This window comes from Bufo gargarizans, chromosome 1, assembly GCF_014858855.1.
Source record: "Bufo gargarizans isolate SCDJY-AF-19 chromosome 1, ASM1485885v1, whole genome shotgun sequence".
Classification (NCBI taxonomy): Eukaryota; Metazoa; Chordata; class Amphibia; order Anura; family Bufonidae; genus Bufo; species Bufo gargarizans.
In genome coordinates, this window is record NC_058080.1 from 743581476 (window position 1) to 743608833 (window position 27358).

The 27358-nt window shown below is 45.2% G+C and overlaps 1 protein-coding gene across 1 annotated transcript in view; it reads left to right on the forward strand.

Moving 5' to 3' along the window:
- The first annotated feature begins 16517 nt into the window (after positions 1–16517).
- LOC122930459 (zinc finger protein 345-like) overlaps positions 16518–27358 on the forward strand; it is a 29763-nt gene continuing 18922 nt past the window's right edge. Inside the window, exons 1-2 of the mRNA XM_044283883.1 lie at positions 16518–16573; positions 17676–18529. Coding sequence (XP_044139818.1) covers positions 17714–18529 — 816 coding nt within the window. The 5' untranslated portion in view covers positions 16518–16573; positions 17676–17713. The remainder of the gene's footprint in view (positions 16574–17675; positions 18530–27358) is intronic.

Below are 27358 nucleotides of genomic sequence, written 5' to 3' on the forward strand. Positions count from 1 at the left end.
AGGAGCACCAGCCTCTTATATCACAAGGTAAGACTCATCATGTGCAGTGTATACACGTGTGTGTGCAGTGACATGTAATGGAGGAGCACCAGCCTCCTATATCACAAGGTAAGAGCCGTCATGTGCAGTGACATGTAATGGAGGAGCACCAGCCTCTTATATCACAAGGTAAGAGCGGTCATGTGCAGTGTATACACGTGTGTGCAGTGACATGTAATGGAGGAGCACCAGCCTCTTATATCACAAGGTAAGAGCCGTCATGTGCAGTGTATTCACGTGTGTGCAGTGACATGTAATGGAGGAGCACCAGCCTCTTATATCACAAGGTAAGAGCCGTCATGTGCACTGTATACACGTGTGTGCAGTGACATGTAATGGAGGAGCACCAACCTCTTATATCACAAGGTAAGAGCCGTCATGTGCAGTGTATACATGTGTGTGCAGTAACATGTAATGGAGGAGCACCAGCCTCTTATATCACAGGATAAGAGCCGTCATGTGCAGTGTATACACGTGTGTGCAGTGACATGTAATAGAGGAGCACCAGCCTCTTATATCACAAGGTAAGAGCGGTCATGTGCAGTGTATACACGTGTGTGCAGTGACATGTAATGGAGGAGCACCAGCCTCTTATATCACAGGGTAAGAGCCGTCATGTGCAGTGTGTACACGTGTGTGCAGTGACATGTAATGGAGGAGCACCAGCCTCTTATATCACAAGGTAAGGGCCGTCATGTGCAGTGTATACACGTGTGTGCAGTGATATGTAATGGAGGAGCACCAGCCTCTTATATCACAGGGTAAGACCCGTCATGTGCAGTGTATACACGTGTGTGCAGTGACATGTAATGGAGGAGCACCAGCCTCTTATATCACAGGGTAAGAGCCGTCATGTGCAGTGTATACACGTGTGTGCAGTGACATGTAATGGAGGGGCACCAGCCTCTTATATCACAGGGTAAGATCCGTCATGTGCAGTGTATACACGTGTGTGCAGTGACATGTAATGGAGGAGCACCAGCCTCTTATATCACAAGGTAAGAGCCGTCATGTGCAGTGTATACACGTGTGTGCAGTGACATGTAATGGAGGAGCACCAGCCTCTTATATCACAAGGTAAGACTCATCATGTGCAGTGTATACACGTGTGTGTGCAGTGACATGTAATGGAGGAGCACCAGCCTCCTATATCACAAGGTAAGAGCCGTCATGTGCAGTGACATGTAATGGAGGAGCACCAGCCTCTTATATCACAAGGTAAGAGCGGTCATGTGCAGTGTATACACGTGTGTGCAGTGACATGTAATGGAGGAGCACCAGCCTCTTATATCACAAGGTAAGAGCCGTCATGTGCACTGTATACACGTGTGTGCAGTGACATGTAATGGAGGAGCACCAGCCTCTTATATCACAAGGTAAGAGCCGTCATGTGCAGTGTATACACGTGTGTGCAGTAACATGTAATGGAGGAGCACCAGCCTCTTATATCACAGGATAAGAGCCGTCATGTGCAGTGTATACACGTGTGTGCAGTGACATGTAATAGAGGAGCACCAGCCTCTTATATCACAAGGTAAGAGCGGTCATGTGCAGTGTATACACGTGTGTGCAGTGACATGTAATGGAGGAGCACCAGCCTCTTATATCACAGGGTAAGAGCCGTCATGTGCAGTGTGTACACGTGTGTGCAGTGACATGTAATGGAGGAGCACCAGCCTCTTATATCACAAGGTAAGAGCCGTCATGTGCAGTGTATACACGTGTGTGCAGTGACATGTAATGGAGGAGCACCAGCCTCTTATATCACAGGGTAAGATCCGTCATGTGCAGTGTATACACGTGTGTGCAGTGACATGTAATGGAGGAGCACCAGCCTCTTATATCACAGGGTAAGAGCCGTCATGTGCAGTGTGTACACGTGTGTGCAGTGACATGTAATGGAGGAGCACCAGCCTCTTATATCACAAGGTAAGAGCCGTCATGTGCAGTGTAAACACGTGTGTGCAGTGACATGTAATGGAGGAGCACCAGCCTCTTATATCACAAGGTAAGAGCCGTCATGTGCAGTGTATACACGTGTGTGCAGTGACATGTAATGGAGGAGCACCAGCCTCTTATATCACAGGGTAAGAGCCGTCATGTGCAGTGTGTACACGTGTGTGCAGTGACATGTAATGGAGGAGCACCAGCCTCTTATATCACAGGGTAAGAGCCGTCATGTGCAGTGTGTACACGTGTGTGCAGTGACATGTAATGGAGGAGCACCAGCCTCTTATATCACAAGGTAAGAGCCGTCATGTGCAGTGTATACACGTGTGTGCAGTGACATGTAATGGAGGAGCACCAGCCTCTTATATCACAGGGTAAGAGCCGTCATGTGCAGTGTGTACACGTGTGTGCAGTGACATGTAATGGAGGAGCACCAGCCTCTTATATCACAAGGTAAGAGCCGTCATGTGCTAATGTCAGCTGAACAGAACTATATTAGCGCCATCTCACCGCCTGAAGCCTTTATTGAGAAAAACAAACATTTATAATATGCCAATTAGCCTCTAGGAGTGGGGGGGGGGGGGGGAGGCTCCGTTTCCCCCCCTCTCTTCACGCCCTTCTTCTCTCGATTGTCAGGGCCAGGCCGCGCTGCTCTCCTCCCTCCGGCCGTGTCTGCAGTGTAAATCTCGCGCCATTCAGTATTCGGCGCAGGTGCAGTGAGGGAAGGACGCTTGGTGGCTGCTGGCTTCCTCACTGCGCCTGCGCCGAATACTGAACGGCTCCTGCTGTTCACAACTTCATGGGTTGCACTGCACCAGACAAGACACACAAGCTTTTAAAGTGCTACACATAAGCTTTTTTTCTGAATATGAGCAAGATTGAAAAAAAATTAATAAAATAGGTTACAAAGCTTCAACAGTTCGTAATTGTGCAATAGACACTTGTCCTCTGCAACTGAAAAAACATCTGTCAACATTTGTCAAAATGAGGGAGGCCTGGATCTGTGAGGATCTGTGAGGATTTTCACACACGTTCAGCTGAGGCCAATAAAAAATATCCGCCATTTCTGACGGCCCACTTCTACAATCCCTACACAGCAGGACCTCGACTTCCTTGTCCGTTCCACATTGTAATGCTGCTGCTCTCTGAAATAAGGAGAATTTTTAGATACTTGTTCAGAACAAGCCACTGCGTCTTCTGATACTACCGTGTGTGTTTAAACACTTGCAGGCATCTGCCCCTAGTAAGGTAGCATTTTTGGAATGTTTTAAATTTTAAATTCTATACAGACTTTTACTCATAGCTGCATACAGTCAGGTCCATAAATATTGGGACATGGACACAATTCTAGCATTTTTGGCTCTATACACCACCACAAGATGTGCTTTACCTGCAGACTGTCGGCTGTACCCGCAGACTGTCGGCTGTACCCGCAGACTGTCGGCTGTACCCGCAGACTGTCGGCTGTACCCGCAGACTGTCGGCTGTACCCGCAGACTGTCGGCTGTACCCGCAGACTGTCGGCTGTACCCGCAGACTGTCGGCTTTAATTTGAGGGGATTTACATCCAAATCAGGTGAACGGTGCAGGAATTACAGCAGTTTGCATCTGTGCCTCCCACTTGTTAAGGGGCCAAAAGTAATGGGACAGAATAATAATCATTATAAAGAGAGAATCCAGCTTCTTGTGGACTTAAAAAAATAGTTCTTTATTGGCTAATCGTATAAATAACCGCATGTCATAAACAACATACCAAAGGGGGAAATGATTAGCGCTAGACGCAAATGCTCTACAGAGGGGCTGTTCTTAAAAGAAGCAGAGACGATCACACAGAGACTCCTGAGCAGAGGCTGCACGCTCCAGAACATTAACAAAGGCTTGGGTTTGCCAGACTGAAAGATAGGGGATCTCTGATCCTTCCTCAGACCTTGAAAAAATCCTATAGATGTCAAAAAAGTAAAAAAAGTAAAGACCTTGCTGAGGAGGACAAAAAAAACTACAGTTTTTATTACTAACTACAGTAGAGAATATCCACACATCTGCAGAATTATCCGGAAACATCTCCCTGTCCTCAGTTACGATGAGGAGCGGAGAGACGTGGTGTCTGCGGGTATCAGGTGTATATCCAAGAAAGCCCCTACAGTGGGAAAAAACCTCAGCCCCAGCCTGTTTACTGGTACCAGTCCCCGGGCATGTTCCTGGCCAAATACTACTGGCAATTATAAATGTGGAAGTAAGAAATGCATCTGCTGCCGATACACGTGCGTCACTGAGGAGGTCACATCTACAGTGAATAACAACAGACACTCTAGAACAATACATCATCTGTAACACGGAGTTTGTGGCGTGCGTTATCACATGCAGGATCTGTAACACGGCGTTTGTGGCGTGTGTTATCACATGCAGGATCTGTAACACGGAGTTTGTGGTGTGCGTTATCACATGCAGGATCTGTAACACGGAGTTTGTGGCGTGCGTTATCACATGCAGAATCTGTAATCCGTAGTTTGTGGCGTGCGTTATCACCTGCGGAATCTGTAACACGGAGTTTGTGGCGTGCGTTATCACATGCAGGATCTGTAACACGGAGTTTGTGGCGTGCGTTATCACATGCAGGATCTGTAACACGGCGTTTGTGGTGTGCGCTATCACCTGCAGAATCTGTAACACGGAGTTTGTGGCGTGCGTTATCACATGCAGGATCTGTAACACGGAGTTTGTGGCGTGCGTTATCACATGCAGGATCTGTAACACGGAGTTTGTGGCGTGCGTTATCACATGCAGGATCTGTAACACGGAGTTTGTGGCGTGCGTTATCACATGCGGGATCTGTAACACGGAGTTTGTGGCGTGCGTTATCACATGCGGGATCTGTAACACGGAGTTTGTGGCGTGCGCTATCACATGCAGGATCTGTAACACGGAGTTTGTGCGTTATCACATGCAGGATCTGTAACACGGAGTTTGTGGCGTGCGTTATCACATGCAGGATCTGTAACACGGAGTTTGTGGCGTGCGTTATCACATGCGGGATCTGTAACACGGAGTTTGTGGCGTGCGCTATCACATGCAGGATCTGTAACACGGAGTTTGTGCGTTATCACATGCAGGATCTGTAACACGGAGTTTGTGGCGTGCGTTATCACATGCAGGATCTGTAACACGGAGTTTGTGGCGTGCGTTATCACATGCAGGATCTGTAACACGGAGTTTGTGGCGTGCGTTATCACATGCAGGATCTGTAACACGGAGTTTGTGGCGTGCGTTATCACATGCGGGATCTGTAATCCGGAGTTTGTGGCGTGCGCTATCACATGCGGAATCTGTAACACGGAGTTTGTGGCGTGCGTTATCACATGCAGGATCTGTAACACGGAGTTTGTGGTGTGCGTTATCACATGCAGGATCTGTAACACGGAGTTTGTGGCGTGCGTTATCACATGCAGGATCTGTAACACGGCGTTTGTGGTGTGCGCTATCACCTGCAGGATCAGTAACACGGAGTTTGTGGCGTGCGTTATCACATGCGGAATCTGTAACACGGAGTTTGTGGCGTGCGCTATCACCTGCAGGATCAGTAACACGGAGTTTGTGGCGTGCGTTATCACATGCGGGATCTGTAACACGGAGTTTGTGGCGTGCGCTATCACATGCAGGATCTGTAACACGGAGTTTGTGGCGTGCGTTATCACATGCGGAATCTGTAATCCGGAGTTTGTGGCGTGCGTTATCACATGCGGAATCTGTAATCCGGAGTTTGTGGCGTGCGTTATCACATGCGGAATCTGTAACACAGAGTTTGTGGTGTGCGTTATCACATGCGGAATCTGTAACACAGAGTTTGTGGCGTGCGTTATCACATGCAGGATCTGTAACACGGAGTTTGTGGCGTGCGTTATCACATGCGGAATCTGTAACACGGAGTTTGTGGCGTGCGCTATCACATGCAGGATCTGTAACACGGAGTTTGTGGCGTGCGTTATCACATGCGGGATCTGTAACACGGAGTTTGTGGCGTGCGCTATCACATGCAGGATCTGTAACACGGAGTTTGTGGCGTGCGTTATCACATGCGGAATCTGTAACACGGAGTTTGTGGCGTGCGTTATCACATGCGGAATCTGTAACCAGGAGTTTGTGGCGTGCGTTATCACATGCGGAATCTGTAATCCGGAGTTTGTGGCGTGCGTTATCACATGCGGAATCTGTAACACAGAGTTTGTGGCGTGCGTTATCACATGCAGGATCTGTAACACAGAGTTTGTGGCGTGCGTTATCACATGCGGGATCTGTAATCCGGAGTTTGTGGCGTGCGCTATCACATGCAGGATCTGTAATCCGGAGTTTGTGGCGTGCGTTATCACATGCGGAATCTGTAACACGGAGTTTGTGGCGTGCGTTATCACATGCGGGATCTGTAACACGGAGTTTGTGGCGTGCGCTATCACATGCAGGATCTGTAACACGGAGTTTGTGCGTTATCACATGCGGAATCTGTAACACGGAGTTTGTGGCGTGCGTTATCACATGCAGGATCTGTAACACGGAGTTTGTGGCGTGCGTTATCACATGCAGGATCTGTAACACGGAGTTTGTGGCGTGCATTATCACATGCAGGATCTGTAACACGGAGTTTGTGGCGTGCGTTATCACATGCGGAATCTGTAACACTGAGTTTGTGGCGTGCGTTATCACATGCGGAATCTGTAACACAGAGTTTGTGGTGTGCGTTATCACATGTGGAATCTGTAACACAGAGTTTGTGGCGTGCGTTATCACATGCGGAATCTGTAACACGGAGTTTGTGGCGTGCGTTATCACATGTGGAATCTGTAACACAGAGTTTGTGGTGTGCGTTATCACATGCGGGATCTGTAATCCGGAGTTTGTGGCGTGCGCTATCACATGCAGGATCTGTAATCCGGAGTTTGTGGCGTGCGCTATCACATGCGGAATCTGTAACACGGAGTTTGTGGCGTGCGTTATCACATGCGGGATCTGTAACACGGAGTTTGTGGCGTGCGCTATCACATGCAGGATCTGTAACACGGAGTTTGTGCGTTATCACATGCGGAATCTGTAACACGGAGTTTGTGGCGTGCGTTATCACATGCAGGATCTGTAACACGGAGTTTGTGGCGTGCGTTATCACATGCAGGATCTGTAACACGGAGTTTGTGGCGTGCGTTATCACATGCAGGATCTGTAACACGGAGTTTGTGGCGTGCGTTATCACATGCAGGATCTGTAACACAGAGTTTGTGGCGTGCATTATCACATGCGGAATCTGTAACACAGAGTTTGTGGCGTGCATTATCACATGCAGGATCTGTAACACGGAGTTTGTGGCGTGCGTTATCACATGCAGGATCTGTAACACAGAGTTTGTGGCGTGCATTATCACATGCGGAATCTGTAACACAGAGTTTGTGGCGTGCGTTATCACATGCAGGATCTGTAACACAGAGTTTGTGGCGTGCATTATCACATGCAGGATCTGTAACACGGAGTTTGTGGCGTGTGTTATCACATGCAGGATCTGTAACACGGAGTTTGTGGCGTGCATTATCACATGCAGGATCTGTAACACGGAGTTTGTGGCGTGCGCTATCACATGCAGGATCTGTAACACGGAGTTTGTGGCGTGCGTTATCACATGCGGAATCTGTAACGGTCAGTATGTTGGATGTAAATGAGCTGTAAATACGTATCAGAAAACATCTCAGGGATATTCCTCGTTTTCAGACTCGCAATGTATCGGCGGCGACTTTCCACTTCGCCACTGTTCACGGAGGTGACGCATCTGCGTTTTGTGCACAGGGGATTGAAGTGGTGTCATTGCCCATAAGAGGAGGCGACCGCAGACAAAAACTCCTAAGCCGGATGTTTTCACTTGATACCTGCACGCCAAAGGGGTTAAATAGAAAACATGACCTCACTCTGCAATACAATTAGGGCTACTTTTGCACCGGCGTTTCGGTGTCCACCTGTGGGGTCCGTATCGGGGCTCTCACGGGCGGATCGGATTGGCCCCAATGCGTTCTGGATGGATGCTGATCCGTTTGGAGTGCATCAGTTTGGCTCCGTTCCGCCTTCATTCCGCTCTGGAGGCGGACACCGGGGCGCTGCTTGCAGCGTTTTGGTGTCCGCCTGGCTGTGCGGAGCCAGGCAGATCCATCCTGACTTGCAGTGTGGGTCGGTGGGGACGGATCCGTTTGATGTTGACACAATATGGTGCAATTTCGGATCCGTCCCCTGTTGACTTTCGGTGTGGGGTCGGGACGGATCCGTCTGACTAACAATTGGACTTAGACTTTTTTTTTTTTACATAGAATGCGGACGATTCCGTTCTGAACGGATGCCATCGTTTGCATTTATAGGTGCGGAGCCGTCTGTGCGGATGGCAGACGGATCCGCACCTAACGCAGGTGTGAAAGTGGCCTAAGATATGTTCATTATGTGTATGTATCACCTGTGATACTGGATCTCCTCCCCTGGACCGCTGAATAGTTCCCACTCCGGGCTCCAGGTGCGGACACCTTGCTGATTAGAGGGGGTCGGACCTTGTGCTACATAAAAAGGAATGGTTTTAATATGTCTGTTATGTCTTGATGAAGGGCTGGATTCTGTAGCTCGAAACATGTTACTGTACACTTTTTTCCTGTGATTTTGGTGGATTTTATCCGATGACCCAATACAACAATTTTTTTTTACTCCACAAGAAGCTGGATCCTCTTTCTATTGGATATTCTATTGGGCCCAGTTCTGGCCTTTTTTCCGTGCTTCGTGGATTAAAGTCAGAGGTGAGAGCTGCAGCCATTTCTATCATTGTTTTGAGAATAATAATCATAAATCAAACTTTCACTTTTTAATACTTGGTTTCAAATCCTTTCAGTCAATTACAGCCTGAAGTCTGGAACACATAGACATCACCAGACGCTGGTCTCATCCCTGGTGATGCTCTGCCCGGCCTCTACTGCTACTGTCTTCAGTTCCTGCTTGTTCTTGGTGCATTTTCCCTTCAGTTTTGTCTTTAGCAAGTGAAATGCTCAATCGGATTCAGGTCCGGGGATTGACTTGGCCATTGCAGAACATTCCACTTCTTTCCCTTTAAAAAACTCTTTTGGTTGCTTTTGCAGTATGCTTTGGGTCATTGTCCATCTGCACTGTGAAGCGCCGTCCAATGAGTTCTGAAGCATTTGGCTGAATATGAGCAGATAACAACATTGCTTACCGGTAATCGTTTTTCTCGATACCCATGACGGCACCCTGTGCGACTCGGGACCTCCCATCAGGACAGGAAACCTGAGAAGATAAAAGACACACCCCCACCTAACACCAAGTGAAAAAGGATTAAAGACCCTCTTTTTTTTATTTTTTTATCTATATTACTTGATATAGACCTGGCTAACGCCATATATATATATATATAAATATCTATAAGGGGAGGGAAATATCGGGTGCCGTCATGGGTATCGAGAAAAACGATTACTGGTAAGCAATGTTGTTTTCCCCTCACCCATGACGGCACCCTGTGCGAGATAAACTATAAGTAGAACCTGGGGGGGGGAGGGGGGGCACAGTCTGAAGGACTTTCTCCCCGAATAAGGCATCAGAATGGAGCTGCAATCTATAATGTTTGAGAAAGGTTTGGGGGGAACTCCAGGTAGCCGCCCTACAAATCTGAGCTAAAGACACATCAGCTCTTTCAGCCCACAAAGTAGACACTGCCCTAGTAAAATGGGCCCGGAAACCTGAAGGAGGGGAAAGACCCAAGGAGATATAAGCCTTAGCTATGGCCTTCTTCACCCATCTAGCAATAACCCCACAGGATGCTTTTTTCCCCCTATTCCCTCCTAAATACTGGACCAGGAGGTTTTCGTCTTTTCTCCAAGGAGCCGTAACATCTAGGTAGACCAACAAGCATCTCTTAACATCCAGGTAATTAAACTTTTTTTCCGTGCTATTGGAGGGGTTAGGAAAAAAGGAAGGTAACACAATGTCCTGGCTCCTGTGAAAATCAGAGACAACCTTGGGAAGGAAAGAAGGCAGGGGCCTGATAACTATTTGGTTATCCTGGATGACAGTATAAGGTGGATAAGCAGAGAAGGCCTGGATCTCCGAGATCCTCCTAGCAGAGGTAGTAGCCAGGAGGAAAGCAATTTTAATGGACAAGATGTCAATTGGGATCTCCAATAAGGGCTCAAAGGGTTTATCGGTTAGGGCCGTCAAGACCTTGTTCAGGTCCCAAGGAGGGGAAAGAGGTCTTACAGAAGGACGGATTCTGGCAGCGGCAGAAAGGAAACGTTTGACCCAAGGGTGAATTGCTAATTGGTAGTCAAAAAAGTAGCTCAAAGCCGACACCTGTACTTTTAAGGTGGAGGCCTGGAGTCCCTTGTCTAAACCTGCCTGTAAAAAGTCTAAAATCTTAGGGATTTCTGGAGGACTAAATGGATCAGGGCTAGAACCTAGAAAGGAAGAAAAGATATTCCAAACCTTATTATACTTCCTGGCTGTTGTAGTTTTTCTACTGCCTAGAAGGGTGGAAACAACTTTGCTAGAAAGCCCTCTCCTCAACCAGATGTCCCTGTCAATCTCCATACTGCCAATTGAAGAATCCCCGGATTGGGATGCCATACGGGCCCCTGGGAAAGGAGATCCTCCCTTGGAGGGATCACCCAGGGGGGGCTTCTGGCTAGACTTAAGAGGGTGAAGTACCAGACTCTCTTGGGCCATTTTGGGGCTACCAGAATTATGGTGGCTCTTTCCCTCTGTACTTTCTTCAGTACCTGTGGAATTAGGGAAATAGGCGGGAAGGCATAGTCGAGTTCCTGGCTCCAGTCCTGAGCCAGACTGTCTACCGCTGTAGGATTCTCTGTGTAGTTTAGGGAGAAGAATCTCTCTGTCTTTCTGTTTTTTCCGAGTGGCAAAGAGGTCCATAGTTGGGGCCCCAAACTTTGACACAATCTGGGAAAAAATTTCCTCGTTCAGACTCCACTCTGCCTCACTGAGTTCTACTCGGCTTAAAAAGTCGGCCACATTGTTCTCTTTCCCCTTCAGATGTATTGCAGACAGGACCAGGTTCCTGTCTTCTGCTATTTAGAAAATCTCCTGGCAGAGGAAGATTAGGGATGGTATCTCTTTTCCGCCCTGATGATTTATATTGGCCACTGTCGTTGAATTGTCCGAGTAAAAGACCAACTTTCTGTTTGAGACATCTGGAACTGCCACCTTTAGGACTCTTTCTACTGCTTTGAGCTCCTTGTAATTTGACGTGCAGGCCCGGGTTCTTAAATCCCATCTTCCCTGCCAGTATTTTCCATCTGAGTGAGCCCTCCAACCCCACGGACTGGCGTCTGTCGTTATCAGTATGGGCTCTATGAAGGACCAAGGCATTCCTGCCGAAAGGTTCTTCTCGGACGTCCACCACAGGAGAGAATACCTTGCTCCGGAGGAGAGATGAAATTTTTCCTCTAGCGTTTGTGGGAGACCATTCCAATTCTTTAAGATATCAGACTGTAACGGTCTTGTGTGGATCTGAGCAAATGATACGGCGGGAATTGTAGCCGTCAGGTGCCCCAGTACTGCCATCGCCTTTCTGATGGATCATCGTAAGGAACGGAAAAGGATCCAAACATGTTCTATTGTTGAAAACACTTTCTTCTAAGGGAGGAATGTCTTCTGAGTCGTGGAATCTAGCTGCATTCCTAAAAAGGTGCAATTTTGAGAAGGGGTTAAACAAGACTTCTCTTGATTCATCTTCCACCCCAAATCCTTCAACAGAGAGCACACCAGGACCAGTTCTGTCTGTAACTGCTCCCTTGTCTGGGCTATGAACAAAAAATTGTCCAGATAGGGTACTAACACTATCCTGGACAATCTAAGGAATGCCACCATCTCCGCCACAACCTTTGTGAAAATTCTCGGGGCTTGAGAGACCCCAAATGGGAGGGCCCTGTATTGCAGGTGCAAAAGTTGGCCCTTCACTTGAACTGCCGTTCTCAAATACTTTTGGGAGGAAGAGTGAATTGGGATGTGATAATAAGCATCCTCTAGGTCTATACTTGCCATCCAGCAATCTCTGCATAACAGGTCTATAGTTGTCTTTATTGTTTCCATCCGGAACTTTTTGTATCTCAGGAACTTGTTTAGACGCTTCAGGTTCAGAATCATCCGAAAGGACCCATTGGGTTTTCTTATTAAAAAAAGTGGAGAGTAAAACCCCTTGCCCTCCTCTTTCTTTGGAACTTGGCAAACTACTCTTTTGTCTAATAATAACTGAATCTCTGCCTCTAAAACTGTGGACTTTAGAGGATCTTTCGGAATTGGAGTGCGGGTGAAGAAATCTTGGGGATAGGAGAGGAACTCCAACCTGAATCCCTCTGCTATCCCTCCCGAAACCCACTTGTTTTGTGTGACGTTTGACCAAGCCGGGAGAAAGGAAGAGAATCTTCCCCCAACCTGGAGACTGGCGTCATTGCTTGTCTTTTGGTTTATTATCCTGGGATTTAAAAAGGAAGCCGCTAGTTTTTCTTTGAAACCTATCTCTCTCTTTCCTGTCGTATGGCTTGCCCCTCTGCCTTCTAAAACCCTGCTGGGGTTTATGAAAAAAGGGATTCTTCTGAGGGACAGGAAATCCTCTTTTCTTGTCAGAGGCCTTCTCCAAGATGTCGTCTAGAGAGGACCCAAACAACCTATCGCCCTCACATGGAAGGGCACAGAGTCTGGCCTTAGACCCCTGGTCACCCTTCCAGGATCTAAGCCAAATGGCTCTTCTTGCCGCATTTGTCATGGCTGAGGATTTGGCGGCAAAGCGTATAACATCAGTAGATGCATCTGTTAAAAAATCTGCCGCTTTTGAGAAGGTGGGAAGAGAAGCTAAAAGCTCTTCTCTAGGCTTTTTCTCTTTAAGATGTGTCTCTAGCGGGTCAATCCATAGTATCAGGGACCGGGATACCCAAGTGGCTGCAACTGCAGGTCTAAGACAAGTAGTAGAAGTTTCCCACGCCCGTTTTAGATATATGTCTGCTTTTTTATCTAACGGGTCCGAAAGACAACCTAGATCATCAAAGGGGAGGGCAGATCTCTTTGCTATTTTGGCGACTGGAGCATCTACCGTAGGGGCCCTATCCCAGCTTGAGGAGACCTTTTCCTCATAAGGATATTTCCTTTTCACAGAGGAGGGTATGAAGATTTTTCCACTCTCTTTTAATAATCGCCTGCATGTTTTCATGAATAGGAAAAACCCTATGTTTTTTAGGGCCCAATGCCTGGAAGGCCTGGTCCGCAACCGATCTGGTCTGCTTAATGTCTTCCAACTGCATAGTTGCTCTGACCGCTTTTAGTAACGGCTGCGTATCCTCAGGGGAAAAGAATGACCTCCCTGAATAATCGTCGTCCGAGGAGTCCGAATTACTAGAAAATAACTGCCCGGATTCTCTGACTTAACTGTCGGATGAGTCCATTTCTATACTGTCGTACTCTGGATTTGTCTGGCACGGCTTTTACTGAATGCCTTGAAGGATGCCTTGATTAAAGACTTCATGGATCTAGTAAGGGTCTGGGATTGCTCCGCTACCAGTTTATCTATACATGCTGGGCATAAAGGTTTCTGATAGGATGCAGATAGGGACGTTTTACATTCCGCACACTCCTTGTACTGGACTTGCAGGCCTCAAGGGTTCTAGGGGTTCAGCGCGTCCATCTGTAGGGTCCGACATGCTTGTAAGCAGGATTACTACTTCAGCACATCAAAAATGGTGCCCCCGCTTTCTGCCTGCACCTGCCGCCGCATTTGTAGTTTAAAAGACGCTCCCCAGCACTCTACTTCCGGGTCCTGTGCGCCGGGAGAAGCCCCGCCCCCCCGACGTCATCAGTGAAGGATTGCCCCGCGCATGCGCATATGCGCGCGGGCGCCATCTTGGAATCGGGTATCCAGCATGGAGAACGTGGGTAGCCGCCTAAACACTGCCACAGCGGCTCCCCACAGGACCGGTGAGAGTGCAGGCGCAGGCAGACTTGTGGGGAGCGGCTTCCGGCACGACCACAGAACTACCGCTCCCCAGGGATAGGTCTTCCCACGGCTCTGGCCACAGACCCCCCCAGCGCTGGTGCTTCTTTGAGGTATGTCTTTGCAGCGAGCCTGCTGCGCTGCTTCTCAGGATCTCCCATCCGGAGGACAGGAAACCTGAACTGGTGTTAGGTGGGGGTGTGTCCTTTTTTTATCTTCTTAGGTTTACTGTCCTGATGGGAGGTCCTGAGTCGCACAGGGTGCCGTCATGGGTGAGAGGAAAATATTACCCGAAACACTTCAGAATTCATCCTGCTGCTTTTGTCAGCAGTCACATCATCAATAAATACCAGAGAACCAGCTCCATTGGCAGCCATACATGCCCACGCCATGACACTACCACCACCATGCTTCACTGATGAGGTGGTATGCGTCGGATCATGAGCAGTTCCTTTCCTTCTCCATACTCTTCTCTTCCCATCACTTTGGTACAAGTTGATCTTGGTCTCATCTGTCCATAGGATGTTGTTCCAGAACTGTGAAGGCTTTTTTAGCTGTCGTTTGGCAAACTCTAATCTGGCCTTCCTGTTTTTGAGGCTCACCAATGGTTTACATCTTGAGGTGAACCCTCTGTATTCACTCTGGTGAAGTCTTCTCCTTATTGTTGACTTTGACACACATACACCTACCTCCTGGAGAGTGTTCTTGATCTGGCCAACTGTTGTGAAGGGTGTTTTCTTCACCAGGGAAAGAATTCTTTGGTCATCCACCACAGTTGTTTTTCGTGGTCTTCCAGGTATTTTGGTGTTGCTGACCTTCTTTTTAAGGATGTTCCTAACAGTTGTTTTGGCCAGGCCTAATGTTTCTGCTATCTCTCTGATGGGTTTGTTGTGTTTTTTCAGCCTAATGATGGCTTCACTGATGGCAACAGCTCTTGGGATCTCATCTTGAGAGTTGACGGTAGCAGATTCCAAATGCAAATAGCAGACTGGAATTGACCTCTGGACCTTTTATCTGCTCAATGTAATTGGGATAATGAGGGAATAACACACACCTGGCCATGGAACAGCTGAGAAGCCAATTGTCCCATTACTTTTGGTTCCTTAACAAGTGGGAGGCACATAGGCAAACTGTTGTAATTCCTGCACCGTTCACCTGATTTGGATGTAAATACCCTCAAATTAAAGCTGACCGTCTGCAGGTAAAGCACATCTTGTTCATTTCATTTCAAATTCATTGTGGTGGTGTATAGAGTTAGAATTGTGTTGATGTCCTAATATTAAGTAAATCTGCCCAATTGTTCACCAACTGGTTATAGGGTGTCCAGACCCTAAGACAGCAGAGCTTCTCCAACCATGTTGTCCCCTCTCTGCCAACCTCAAACCATGGTGTCCCCTCCACCAGCCCCAAACCATGATGCCTCCCATCTATGTGGTCTTGGGTCAACTTGAAATGTGCTGCAATGGTTTTGTTGGATCCGTGGCTTCCTTTGTGGTTCCCTTCCTTGATCACCATTCTCTCTGCGTTTTTCTATTAGTAGACACGTGGACAGAGGCTTCTGCAGTTTGTAGAGTTTTCTGGGGGTCTTTTGTTGTTTTGTTGTGAGGTTGCTGACTATTGGAATGAATCTTCCTACAGAGGAGGATGGGGGTTCCAGTGATCTCAGAGGTTCTAATCCAGCAGGGTGGCAGTTTTTTTTGATGTTGATGTAATGGGCTCACAGAAAATATCCAGGAAATGTCATCAGATCTTTCACCATAACAGCTCCTTAGGATAAAGGAATTGTCTTCCCAGGGAAAGAAGTCTTGGAGAAAGCTCTACATCTATATCCCTCTCCAACACCTCGGTGCCTAGTGGAGAAGAGACGAGGAGTAGTTGTTTTACTTCTTCCATGTCCGTTGTGTGACTGATAAAGGTCTTTGGGGGTTCTCTTGATGCCTTAACACATTTTTGGTCGGTAGGGTGATGTAGGGCACTTATAAAATAGTTTAAAACTTTTTACTGTATCCTCATCCTTTTAACGCACTATTGTGGAGGAGCAGTCAGTCCACTGCCCACCATTCACTGTCATAGGCCTGATGTTACTTCATGCCTGTGGCCTGCTAGGTGCTGGGGCCTCGGCACAGGTGGTGAGGAGCAGAACATTATTTCCTAGTGATAACTAAACCTAGAAGTGAAGGAGCTGAGAGAAGATTCTGATCTATAGACAGATCTACAGGAGGCCATGTGTTCAGTCACTGTGTGCTTGTGTCTCCACAGATGGATCCAGGAGGAGAAATCCCCCCAAGAGATGTCCCCGTCCTCTGTATTCCCAGGACTGTCCAGAGGAGAAGCTCCCAGAGAACCCTTAGGTAGATGGAGCTGAGCCCTATACACATCTATATAGGGGGTCCTGCCGTCACAGAGGGGTTAGATTTTTCACCTGTCTGCTGTATTGTTCTGAATTGTTACAGATGACAAATCAGGGGGAAGATCTGACTGATATTAAAGTGGAGGATGAAGATGAATGGATGATGGGCGATCCCCCGTGTAAGAGTGAGGTGGAGGAGGACATTTCAGGAGATGTCACCACAGGTATGGAATCATGAATGGAGAAGGTGAATTCCAAGATTTCTCAACCCCTTCTGCAAATTTATGTACAGTTACTTTCATTGGATGACACAAAAGCTGTGCCCTCACCTTTCACAGCAGGATCCAGATGTTATTCACAGCTGAGCTCCCATTTCAGTGGTCGTGATCACTCTTAACTCTGATCCCGACCATTTAACCCATCAGATACGGTGTATAGTGACTGCAATGTCTTTGGGGTTTGACAGGGTAACTGTCAAGGCCATCTTTCCCTGTGATGCCTTTAAAGGGTGCCAATGGTTGGTATCACAGCTGGGAGCCTTACAGTAGCCCCCCCATTGCTGTCTTGGTACTCCATTCTGGCTCTCTTCAGTTTTCTGGTCCCTGTTCAGTAAAACCTCTAGACAGTCATGGTTCCACGCAATTCTGCAGACAATGACTGGCCTCAGTGGTGACATGGAACATCCATGCAAAGACCAATTCCTTGGCTGCAGTGGCGCATGTGACCCCGTTTGTCTGACCGTTTACAGGATAGGGAACAGAAGACAGCTGCAGGGAACCACTGAGCTGGATCAGAGCAGCAGGAAACTACTGCTTGAAAATGGGCACTCTCTCACTAAAGAGCCTGGGAGACTGCAGCCACTGAGCATTGTGAGATTTCAATAGGGGAGGAGTGCACAAAAAAAAGGCTTGTGTATTAAAGGGGTATTCTGGCTACAGAAAGTTATGCCCTATCCAGGATAGGGGAAGAGGATAACTATTAGATTAGTGGTGGTCCTATGGTTGTGACCTCCACTGATCACGAGAACTGGGGCTCAGTACCTCGTGGAGCTCCACTGATATGGATGCAGTGGCTGGGTGGAAATATGTGCCGCTGCTCAAGTCATAACCAGTTGTAAACCAAAATCCTGGACTTTTCTAGGAAGTTATACACTTGCAGTTTTTGGTGCAGTTTTTTTTAGCTAATGCAGGAATGATTTAAATTGAATGGCTTATACCTCTCCTTTATGCTGGATACACTTCAAGCCTGATAGGAATGTTATAAGCTTCTGTACTCCGCAGTTTTAAAAAAACAAAAACCATAAATGTAAACTTTTTATTTTAACAGAAAATCCCAGTAAAATTTCAGATGGAGATGAAGATATTATGCAGCACTATTCGGTAAAAAACCTTGTTACCTTTAATGTACTTCCAGGACTTCACAAAGATCTATCATATAATCCTAATCATAAGGAACTTTGTACTGACCAAACACAAGTTGTTACCGCAAGTGCAGGTCAGAAAGGAGTTGAAAGGTTTCACTGTAGTAAAGAGTTAACTAAGAGATCAAGTCTTTCTACACTCAAAAGAATTCACACTGGAAAGAAGCCGCACTCCTGTTCAGAATGCAGAAAATGTTTTACATATAAATCACATCTTGTTATACATGAAAGAAGACACACAGGAGAGAAGCCATATTCATGTTCAGAATGTGGAAAATGCTTTACAGAGAAATCAAGTCTTGTTATACATGAGAGAAGTCATACAGGAGAAAAACCATTTTCATGTACAGAATGTGGCAAATGTTTTAGACAAAAATCTGATCTTGTTACACATGAGAGACGTCACACAGGAGAGAAGCCATATTCGTGTTCAGAATGTGGGAAATGTTTTACACGGAAATCAATTCTTGTTGCACATGAGATAAGTCACACAGGGGAGAAACCGTATTCGTGTTCACACTGTGGGAAATGTTTTACAAGGAAATCGATTCTTGCTGCACATGAGCGAATTCACACAGGAGAGAAGTTGTATTCATGTTCAGAATGTGGAAAATGTTTTACTCAAAAATCAAATCTTGTTGCACATGAGAGAATTCACACCGGAGAGAAGCTGTATTCATGTTCAGAATGTGGGAAATGTTTTATACAGAAATCAAATCTTGTTACCCATGAGAGAATTCACACAAGAGAGAAACCATTTTCACATATTTTAACATATTAGGTTATTTATGTAACTTATGCAACAAGAGGCTTTATTTTTTTGGGTGGCATTATCCTGGATTCCCTAGACGACCAAATTTACATTTTTCTGAGGTCAACTGTGCCCGGGATCCATGGAAGAAAAATATTGTTGATATAAGGAAGAGAAGAAAAGCCTTGTTTACTTCCAGAGCAGTGAAGATGAATTGTCCCCATGAACCTTGCTTCTTACCACTGTATTCATAATTCTATCCACACTGCGGGATTGTCCAGAGTAACATGGGGAGAAGTAACGATGCTCCATGTAATTGGTAAGTCGGTGGAACAATGAATTCTCAATTATACCAGCAATGTCAGGACATCTTTCTGTGAGCTAAATCTCAAGAGAACGAGGATCATGCAGCAAGACAAAGACCCCAAGCACACAAGTCATTCCACCAATAAAGGGTTAAAGTGTCTTTGTCGTTCCAGTTTATTTTTGCTAATGTAGACAAGGGATGCCTTATATTTTTGTAATATACTTTATTAAGGAAAGCTATTTCTTTGTATTAGAAACATCTTCCCCTATGAAAATGGCTGACCTGTTACATGTGCACTTGGCAGCTGAAGACATTTGTGTTCGTCCCATGTTCATATGTGCCCGCATTGCTTAGAAAAATGTTTTATTATATGCAAATGAGCTTCTAGAAGTAACAGGGGTGTTGCAATTACACCTAGAGGCTCAGCTCTCTCTGAAATGACCAGGCCCTCTACAATTTAACAGGGCCAGGCGTCATTACGTTTTTACTGCCTGGATATGTCAGTCAAAGATGTGTCCACCTTATGTAATTTTCCCCAGCTGTGGTCAGTTTTACATTTCTTACCTTGTTCTGCCACATCCATTCTAGCAGAGCACAGTCTGTCGCCAACATAAACTGTAGTGCCCTGGAGCAGGGGTACATTAACCCTTAGTGCTTATTTTCACCTTAAGGACCAGGCCATTTTTTGCAAATCTGACCAGTGTTGCTTTATGTGGTGATAACTTTAAAATGCTTTGTCCAGATTTATCCAGGCCATTCTGAGATAGTTTTTTTTTGTCACATATCTTACTTCATGACACTGGTAAAATGGAGTTAAAAAAAATCATTTTTATTTATAAAAAAAATACCAAATTTACCAAAAATATGGAAACATTTGCAAATTTCTAAGTTTCAATTTCTCTACTTCTATAATACATAGTAATACCTCCAAAAATAGTTATTACTTTACATTCCCCATATGTCTACTTCATGTTTGGATCATTTTGGGAATTATATTAAATTTTTTGGGTATGTTACAAGGCTTAAGTTTAGAAGCAAATCTTGAAATTTTCAAAAATCCACTTTTTAACGACCAGTTCAGGTCTGAAGTCACTTTGTAAGGCTGACATAATAGAAACCACCCAAAAACGACCACATGCTAGAAACTACACCCCTCAAGGTATTCAAAACTGATTTTACAAACTTTGTTAACCCTTTAGGTGTTTCACAAGAATTAATGGAAAATAGAGATACAATTTCAAAATTTCACTTTTTTGGCAGATTTTAAATTTTAATAACTTTTTTCCAGTTACAAAGCAAGGGTTAACAGCCCAAAAAAAAACCTCAATATTTATAGCTCTGATTCTGTAGTTTACATAAACACCCCATATGTGGTCGTAAACCGCTGTACGGGCACACGGCAGGGCGCAGAAGGAAAGGAATGCCATACGGTTTTTGGGAGGCAGATTTAGCTGGACTGGTTTTTTGACACCATGTCCCATTTGAAGCCCCCTGATGCACCCCTAGAGTAGAAACTCCAAAAAAGTGACCCCATTTTAGAAACTACTGGATAGGGTGGCAGTTTTATTAGTACTAGTTTAGGGTACATATGAGTTATGGTTGCTCTATATTACACATTTTGTGAGGTAAGGTAACAAGAAATAGCTGTTTTGGCACTTTTTTTTTACAACATTCATCTGACAGGTTAGATAATGTGGTATCTTTTATAGAGCAGGTTGTTACGGTCGCGGCGATACCTAATATGTATACAATTTTTTTTTTAATGTAAGTTTTACACAATGATTTCATTTTTGAAACAAAAAAAAAACATGTTTTAGTGTTCCATAGTCTGAGAGCCATAGTTTTTTCATTTTTCGGGCGATTATCTTGGGTATGGTATGCGTTTGGTGGGATGAGATGACGGTTTGATTGGCACTATTTTAGGGTGCGTTTGACTTTTTGATTGCTTGCTATTACACTTTTTTTGTCTTTTTACGATGTTCATCTGATGGGTTAGGTCATTTGATATTTTTATAAAGCAGGTTATTACGGACGTGACGATACCTAATATGTATACTTTTTTTAAAATTTACTTAACAGCTTTTTTAAAACAAAAAAAAATGATGTCTTAGTGTCTCCATATTCTGAACCATATTTTTTTTTATATTTTTGGCGATTGTGTTAGGTAGGGGCTTATTTTTTGCGTGATGAGGTGACTGTTAGATTGGTACTATTTTGGTGGGCATACGCCTTTTTGATCGCTTACTGTTGTACTTTTTGTGATGTAAGGTGACAAAAAAAGTTTATTTAGCACAGTTTTTATTTTTTATGGTGTTCATCTGAGGGGTTAGGTCATGTGATATGTTTATTGAGCCGGTCAAAACGAACGCGGCGATACGTAATATGTCTAAATTTAAGTTGTTTTAGTTTTTTTTTTACTTGAAACTTAAATTTTTTTTGGGGGGAGGGGGAAACCTTATTTTTTCAACTTTTTTTTCCACTTTATTTTTTGTCCCACTTTGGGACTTCAAATTTTAGGGTCTGATCGCCTTTACAATGCATTCCAATACTTCTGTATTGGAATGCATTGGCTGTATGAGTAATACAGTGTGTATTACTGCTCAGTTTGGAGTTCAGGAGATTGTCTTGACCAGGACCACAACCCTACATGCATTGAAGCAACTGCCATGTGATTGGTTGACTAGATAATCGCATTAATGAGAAATAGAACAGGTGTTCCTAATAATTCTTTAGGTGAGTGTATAAGGAGAGCAGTCAGAGCCTCCGAGTGTTGTGTAGTTAGGGACCAGTGCTTAGAAGAGGAGACTATGCCAGACTATTGAGTAACCAGAAGAAGATGGTGAGATGGGGATGTTGACCTGTGACCAATGAGCCACCCAGACTATTGAGCTACCGAACGTGGGCCTCCAGCCTTTCACCAGAGTATCAACCTTCTGAGAGAGAGGCACATTTAAGAGCCTTTCCTCAGCATCAAACCCTTCTACCAGGGAGGAGACTGGAGAAGCCAGCCCTATGCCTCGCCTGTATTGTTTTGCATCTGAATTCCTCCAGTAAAAAAGCACACTGGTTAACTGCAGACCCTGACTCTCTGGACTTATTTCCCATAGGGGTGCACCACGCCTTACCATCCCTTCCAGAGAGCACGTGGTAAAACCTTGATGGTGTCAAGGGAGCCCAGTGTAGCATTGGGGCCACCCCAAACACTGCAAAACATTCCACCCCATAAACAGTATTTTTATTATTCCAGCACACACTTGACTGCTAAACATTCTCGTTCCATAACTGTTTTCTCTATAGGAATCCGCTCTCTGCTCAGGTATCTCACTGGCTGTTCCTTACCATTATCCATCTGATATAACCTTGCTCCCAGCCCTGTGTCAGATGAACCTGTCTGGATCTGAAATTCTTTCTTAAAATCCTGGGTAACTAGCGCACAAACAGTCAGTAGTAACCAGTGGCACTGATAAACTGTCACGGGCCCTCAGGCGACTGATGTCAGGAGATCAGGGAGACTGGCTGAGCATGGAGGACTCTAACAGCCTCCTTGGTTTCTCTTGATTCAGTATTGATAGGGTTAATGACCACTTCCCTTTTCTCCGCTGTTGCTCAGTGGTTTCTTCTACCCTTTATAGTCTGACCCCACTCTTCTGACTATGCAGTAGATAGCTTCATTTGGGTTTGGCTGAGCTGGTGTGAGGTTGTCTCTGGTGTTCCTGCTCATCCTTCTCTTCAGAAATTAAGTGTCACAAGTTTGTGTTTGTTATATTCCCTGTTGTTTGTATCTGGGCCTGAGACAGAGACTTCCATTCGTCCATCTGGGGAGTTAGGGTTGTCTCTGGTCCTAACCTTATTCCAGGGTATTATAGGGAAATAAGGGCCTAGGTATCCTGCATATGAATATTTCTACCTTCAAGCTCTATTCATATTGATAGGGAGTTAGGGCCCGGATTGGGGTTGTTTAGGAGGTGACCTGTTCCTTTCCTAGTTTCCAGGCCCAGTTACTGTTCCCCTTACCTCCTCTGTTCTGTGTGGTGTTTTCCCCCCACACTGATCATGACAGAAACACCCTGACTAGTTTCTTGGTTAACAGTTTAGGCCAGTTCTGTATTGCCTCGACCTTGTTAACCTTCTTTGCCCATGCACTTTGCTTCCTTTTAACCTACTGCACATCTCTCCAGGCCTATGGTAAGGCCCACATCACTAATGGAATCTAACACAGCCTTTACTTTGCATGGATGATTTTTCCAGTCTGAACTAAAAAGGACCACATCATCGAGGTGGATGTTGACATAGCCACAATGCAGTCTCAAGATCAGATCCGTCAACCTCTGAAATGTAGCAGGGGCTCCATCTAATCCAAATGGCATCAGTATATACTTGAACAATCCCTCTGGAGTGGCAAACACCGTTTTCTTCTTTGCCTCATAGTATAATGGTATCTGCCAACAACATTCAATCAGATTAAGAGTGGTGATATACCCTGCATTACAGAGCCTCTCAATCCGTTTATTTACCCTGGGCAAGCGTAGACATCACATTTTGTCACCTCATTTAATTTCAAAGTCATTACACACACCCCATGGCACCATTTAGCTTTGGGACCAGTACCAATGGGCTTGAATACCCAACTCAAACATGCATTTGACCTCAGAGGACACCTCCTCTCTGCGTACTTCTGGTATGTGGTATAGCTTACCGTTCACTTTCCAAATCAGCTTGGTCTCTATTTTAGGTGTGTACTCTCTCTCTCTTATTAGGTGTGTACGGCCTGGTCGATAATAAAAATGACCTTTTATTCCTGTGAAGGAATTCCTTAACTTCCTGTTGGTGCACTGACAGTGCCTCTCCTATAAGTGGAAAATGGTTGCAGCACATCCTTAATCACGTTATGTTTGGACATCAATGATTCCCGGATCTTTCAGGACTTGATCGGGTTTATGTAATAATCCTGCCCATGCTCTCTTCTATCTGGTTGTTTCACCTTGTACCTCATGTCACCCACCTTTTCACAATCTCTTAGGGACCCTGCCAATTGGCTAATAATTTACTTTCCACTGTGGGTACTTGTCACACCTGTGACAGGTGTTAGAAGGTCTGAAAGACTGGCTGCACATGATTGATCTGCCCGCCTCTTTTGGTTTCATTTTGTGTGTTGCTGTTATGTCCACACCTCCTGTTCAGGTGTGGATCATGTGACCTTTACGTCCCCCTATTTAGTCTGACTTTACCCATCACTCCTTGCTCTGAATAGCTTTATTTGGTTGTGGAAGAGCTGGAGTGTGGTTCTTGTTGAAGTCCTGTTCATCCATCATTCCCAGAAGTTAAGTGTCCCGCTTGTTGTGTTTTGTATTCCCCCCCCCCCCCCCGGTTGTTTACTAGGCCTCAGCGAGACGCTGGTTCCTTGACTAGGGAAGGAACAGGTTGTCTCTGCCCTATCATTACCTTTAGGGTATCTGAGGGTCACCAGGGTTTTCTAGGTTCCTGTGTATGGGCATCTATACCATCGAGAGGTGCCCATACAGATAGAAGTTAGGGCCAGGAGCAGGTTTTTTTTCTAGGTGGTGACCGTTTTCCTTCCTTAGTGGTGAGGTCTAGTGTCTTTCCCCATTCTTCTTGTTGTCTTTTGGTGTTCTCCCCTACTACAACCGTGACAGTACTAATATAGACTCTGTCCCAAGGACTAAAACTCGTTACTTTTACAGACCAATTATAAATTGTGCCCTGGGCCTCTTGTACTACCTGGAGATGCTCTTTTATAGCAGGTATGACAGCAGCTATACATCTTTGCATCTGGCCTACATGCTGCATGACGCTTCTATATGGAGTAGACTCTGCCTTCCATTTTTCTTCGGCAATGTTCAATACACCCCTGGGAAAACAACTATAGACAAATTCCAAGGGAGAAAACCCTGTAGTCTCCTGGGCCACCTCTCTGATAGATAACATGAACTATGGTAATTAGCCTCAAATAGATGAGTTAGAAGAAAAGGTTACAAGACCCTTAAGCATATATTGAAGTAAGTGGGTAGAGAAGGATGGTCATGAGTGGGATTAGGCTACTTTCACACTAGCGTTTTTTGCGGATCCATCATGTATCTGCAAAAGCGCTTCTGTTACAATAATACAACCGCATACATACGTCATAAATGGATGGATCAGTTTTCTATTGTGTCAGAGAAAACGGATCCGTACCCATTGACTTACATTGTGTGCCAGGACGCATCCGTTTGGCACACAGGCAGGCAGTGTTTTGATGTCAGCCTCCAAAGCGGAATAGTGACTGATTAGAGGCAAACTGATGCATTCTGAGCGGATCCTTTTCCATTTAGAATGCATTAGGGCAAAACTGATCAGTTTTGGACCACTAGTGAGAGCCCATGACTGATCTCACAAACAGAAAGCCAAAACGCAAGTGTGAAAGTAGCCTAATACCCAGAGATGTAAGGGTATAATTTTGAAAAATTTGCACAGTTCCGTTCTAACTTTTGTCATCAGGGTTGTACCCAAGTCAGTGAGGATCTCTTTGGGGACCCCTGTGCGGGAGAACATGTAAAACAACTCGCATGCGATATTTCTCGATGCCACACTTCTTAATTGCACTGCTTCTGGATAACAGGAGCCAGAATCCACTACTCCCAAATCATGCTGGTGTTCCCTACCTGATCTTACTATGGGACCCACCAAGCCTATAGTAACTCTCTCAAATGTCACTTCAAGGATACAAATGTTTGATGTTGGGACACTTATCTGGCATGTAGGACACGGCTCACAATAGTTCTTCACTTCCTGACACACCTCAGGCCAGTAAAACCTTTGTAGTATCCAAATGTTCCCAAAGTACATAATTATGTGCTGTGTCAAGTCTCATTTGACCGTATGTCTTTAGTACCAGAAGTTGCTCCACAATTCCACTGTCACCTTTGATACTTCTTTTTTTCCCACCGTAAATTTATATTATGTTTTACATGTTAAATAACAACACAAAGAAATAACAGGAAAAAAAATAAAAACATAGTATAATCATAAAAACCTCTAAAATTCCCAGGGTAGACATAACGTTAGCAGTATTTGAAGAAGAAAATATGATGCATAACCCAAAATGTAACAAGGGCACAACTTAGACATATGACACCATAACAAACAACAAAGGCAAATGGAGAACATGAAGGGATGATATAAAAAGGCAAAAGTATGGGCCAAAAAGGGGGAGTCACACAGAATTTGGATGACACAGGGTAAGAGTTCCATGGCAACCATATTGCCAGGGATTTCTCTATATTGTTGTTAATGGAGACCGTTAAAGGTACTCCAAGGACCTGATGTCTTGAACTATGGACAAAAACATTGATGAAGTAGGAGGGGAAGTTTGTTTCCAAGATCTGGCAATCAGGGAATAGGAAGCAGTGCATAAGGAAAGGAACCGTCTGGAGGAACCCCTACCCAGACCCACAGGTGGCAGATTAAGTAAGTAAACCTTAAAGGGGTTCTCCAGGAATTAAGAAAATTAAAATACTTAAATATTACGTGTCCGTGATCCCTATCACCTTTCTTTGATCCCAGATTTGTTAAATCAGATTGTCGGTGCCAAGGTGTTCTCGAAGTTGGATTTGAGGGGGGCATATACTTTGGTAAGGATCAAGGAGGGGGACAAATGGAAGATGGCCTTTAATAACCCTGAAGGTCATTTTGAGAATTTGGTCATGCCTTTTGGGTTGACCAATGCTCCTGCTGTTTTTCAACATTTCATCAATGACATCTTACATCAAGATGGGTTACCTACTCTCAACTTTGGGTTTTCGTATAGATCCGGAAAAAGTCTGTGCTGTCTTGGACTGGGATCGACCTGAAAATTTGAAAGCGCTCAAGCGATTTCTGGGGTTCACCAACTACTACCGTAAATTTATCTTGAATTACTCGACTGTTGTTAAACCATTAACAGATATGACTAAGAAAGGTGCGGATTTCTCAGTCTGGTCTGATGAGGCATTACATGCTTTTTCAGCAGTGAAGCCTTATTTTTACTTCTGCTCCTATACTGGTGCAACCTGATGTGTCACAGCCATTCATTGTGGAAGTTGACGCATCCGAGGTAGGGGTTGCAGCAGTCTTGTCGCAGGGTCCTTTTCCTAGCAAATGGCGCCCATGTGCTTTTTTCTCTAAAAAACTCTCTATTGCTGAAAGAAATTATGATGTAGGTAATAGAGAGTTGCAAGCCATTAAGTTGGTTTTTGAGGAATGGCGTCATTGGTTGGAAGGAACGATTCATCTTGGTAATTACTGATCACAAAAATCTGGCTTATCTGGAGTCGGCTAAACGTCTGAACCCAAGGCAGGCCAGATGGTCTTTTTTTACCAGATTTAATTTTTGTTGTCACCTATCGCTTTGGGGTTAAGAACGTCAAAGCCTATTCTTTGTCGCATGGCTTTCCCGTGGGGATGATTCAGAGGATCCTGGCCCGATATTAGCAGATGGGGTGGTTGTATGCGCCCTTTATCCTGAACTTGAGGCAGAGGTGTTGGAGGCCCAGGGA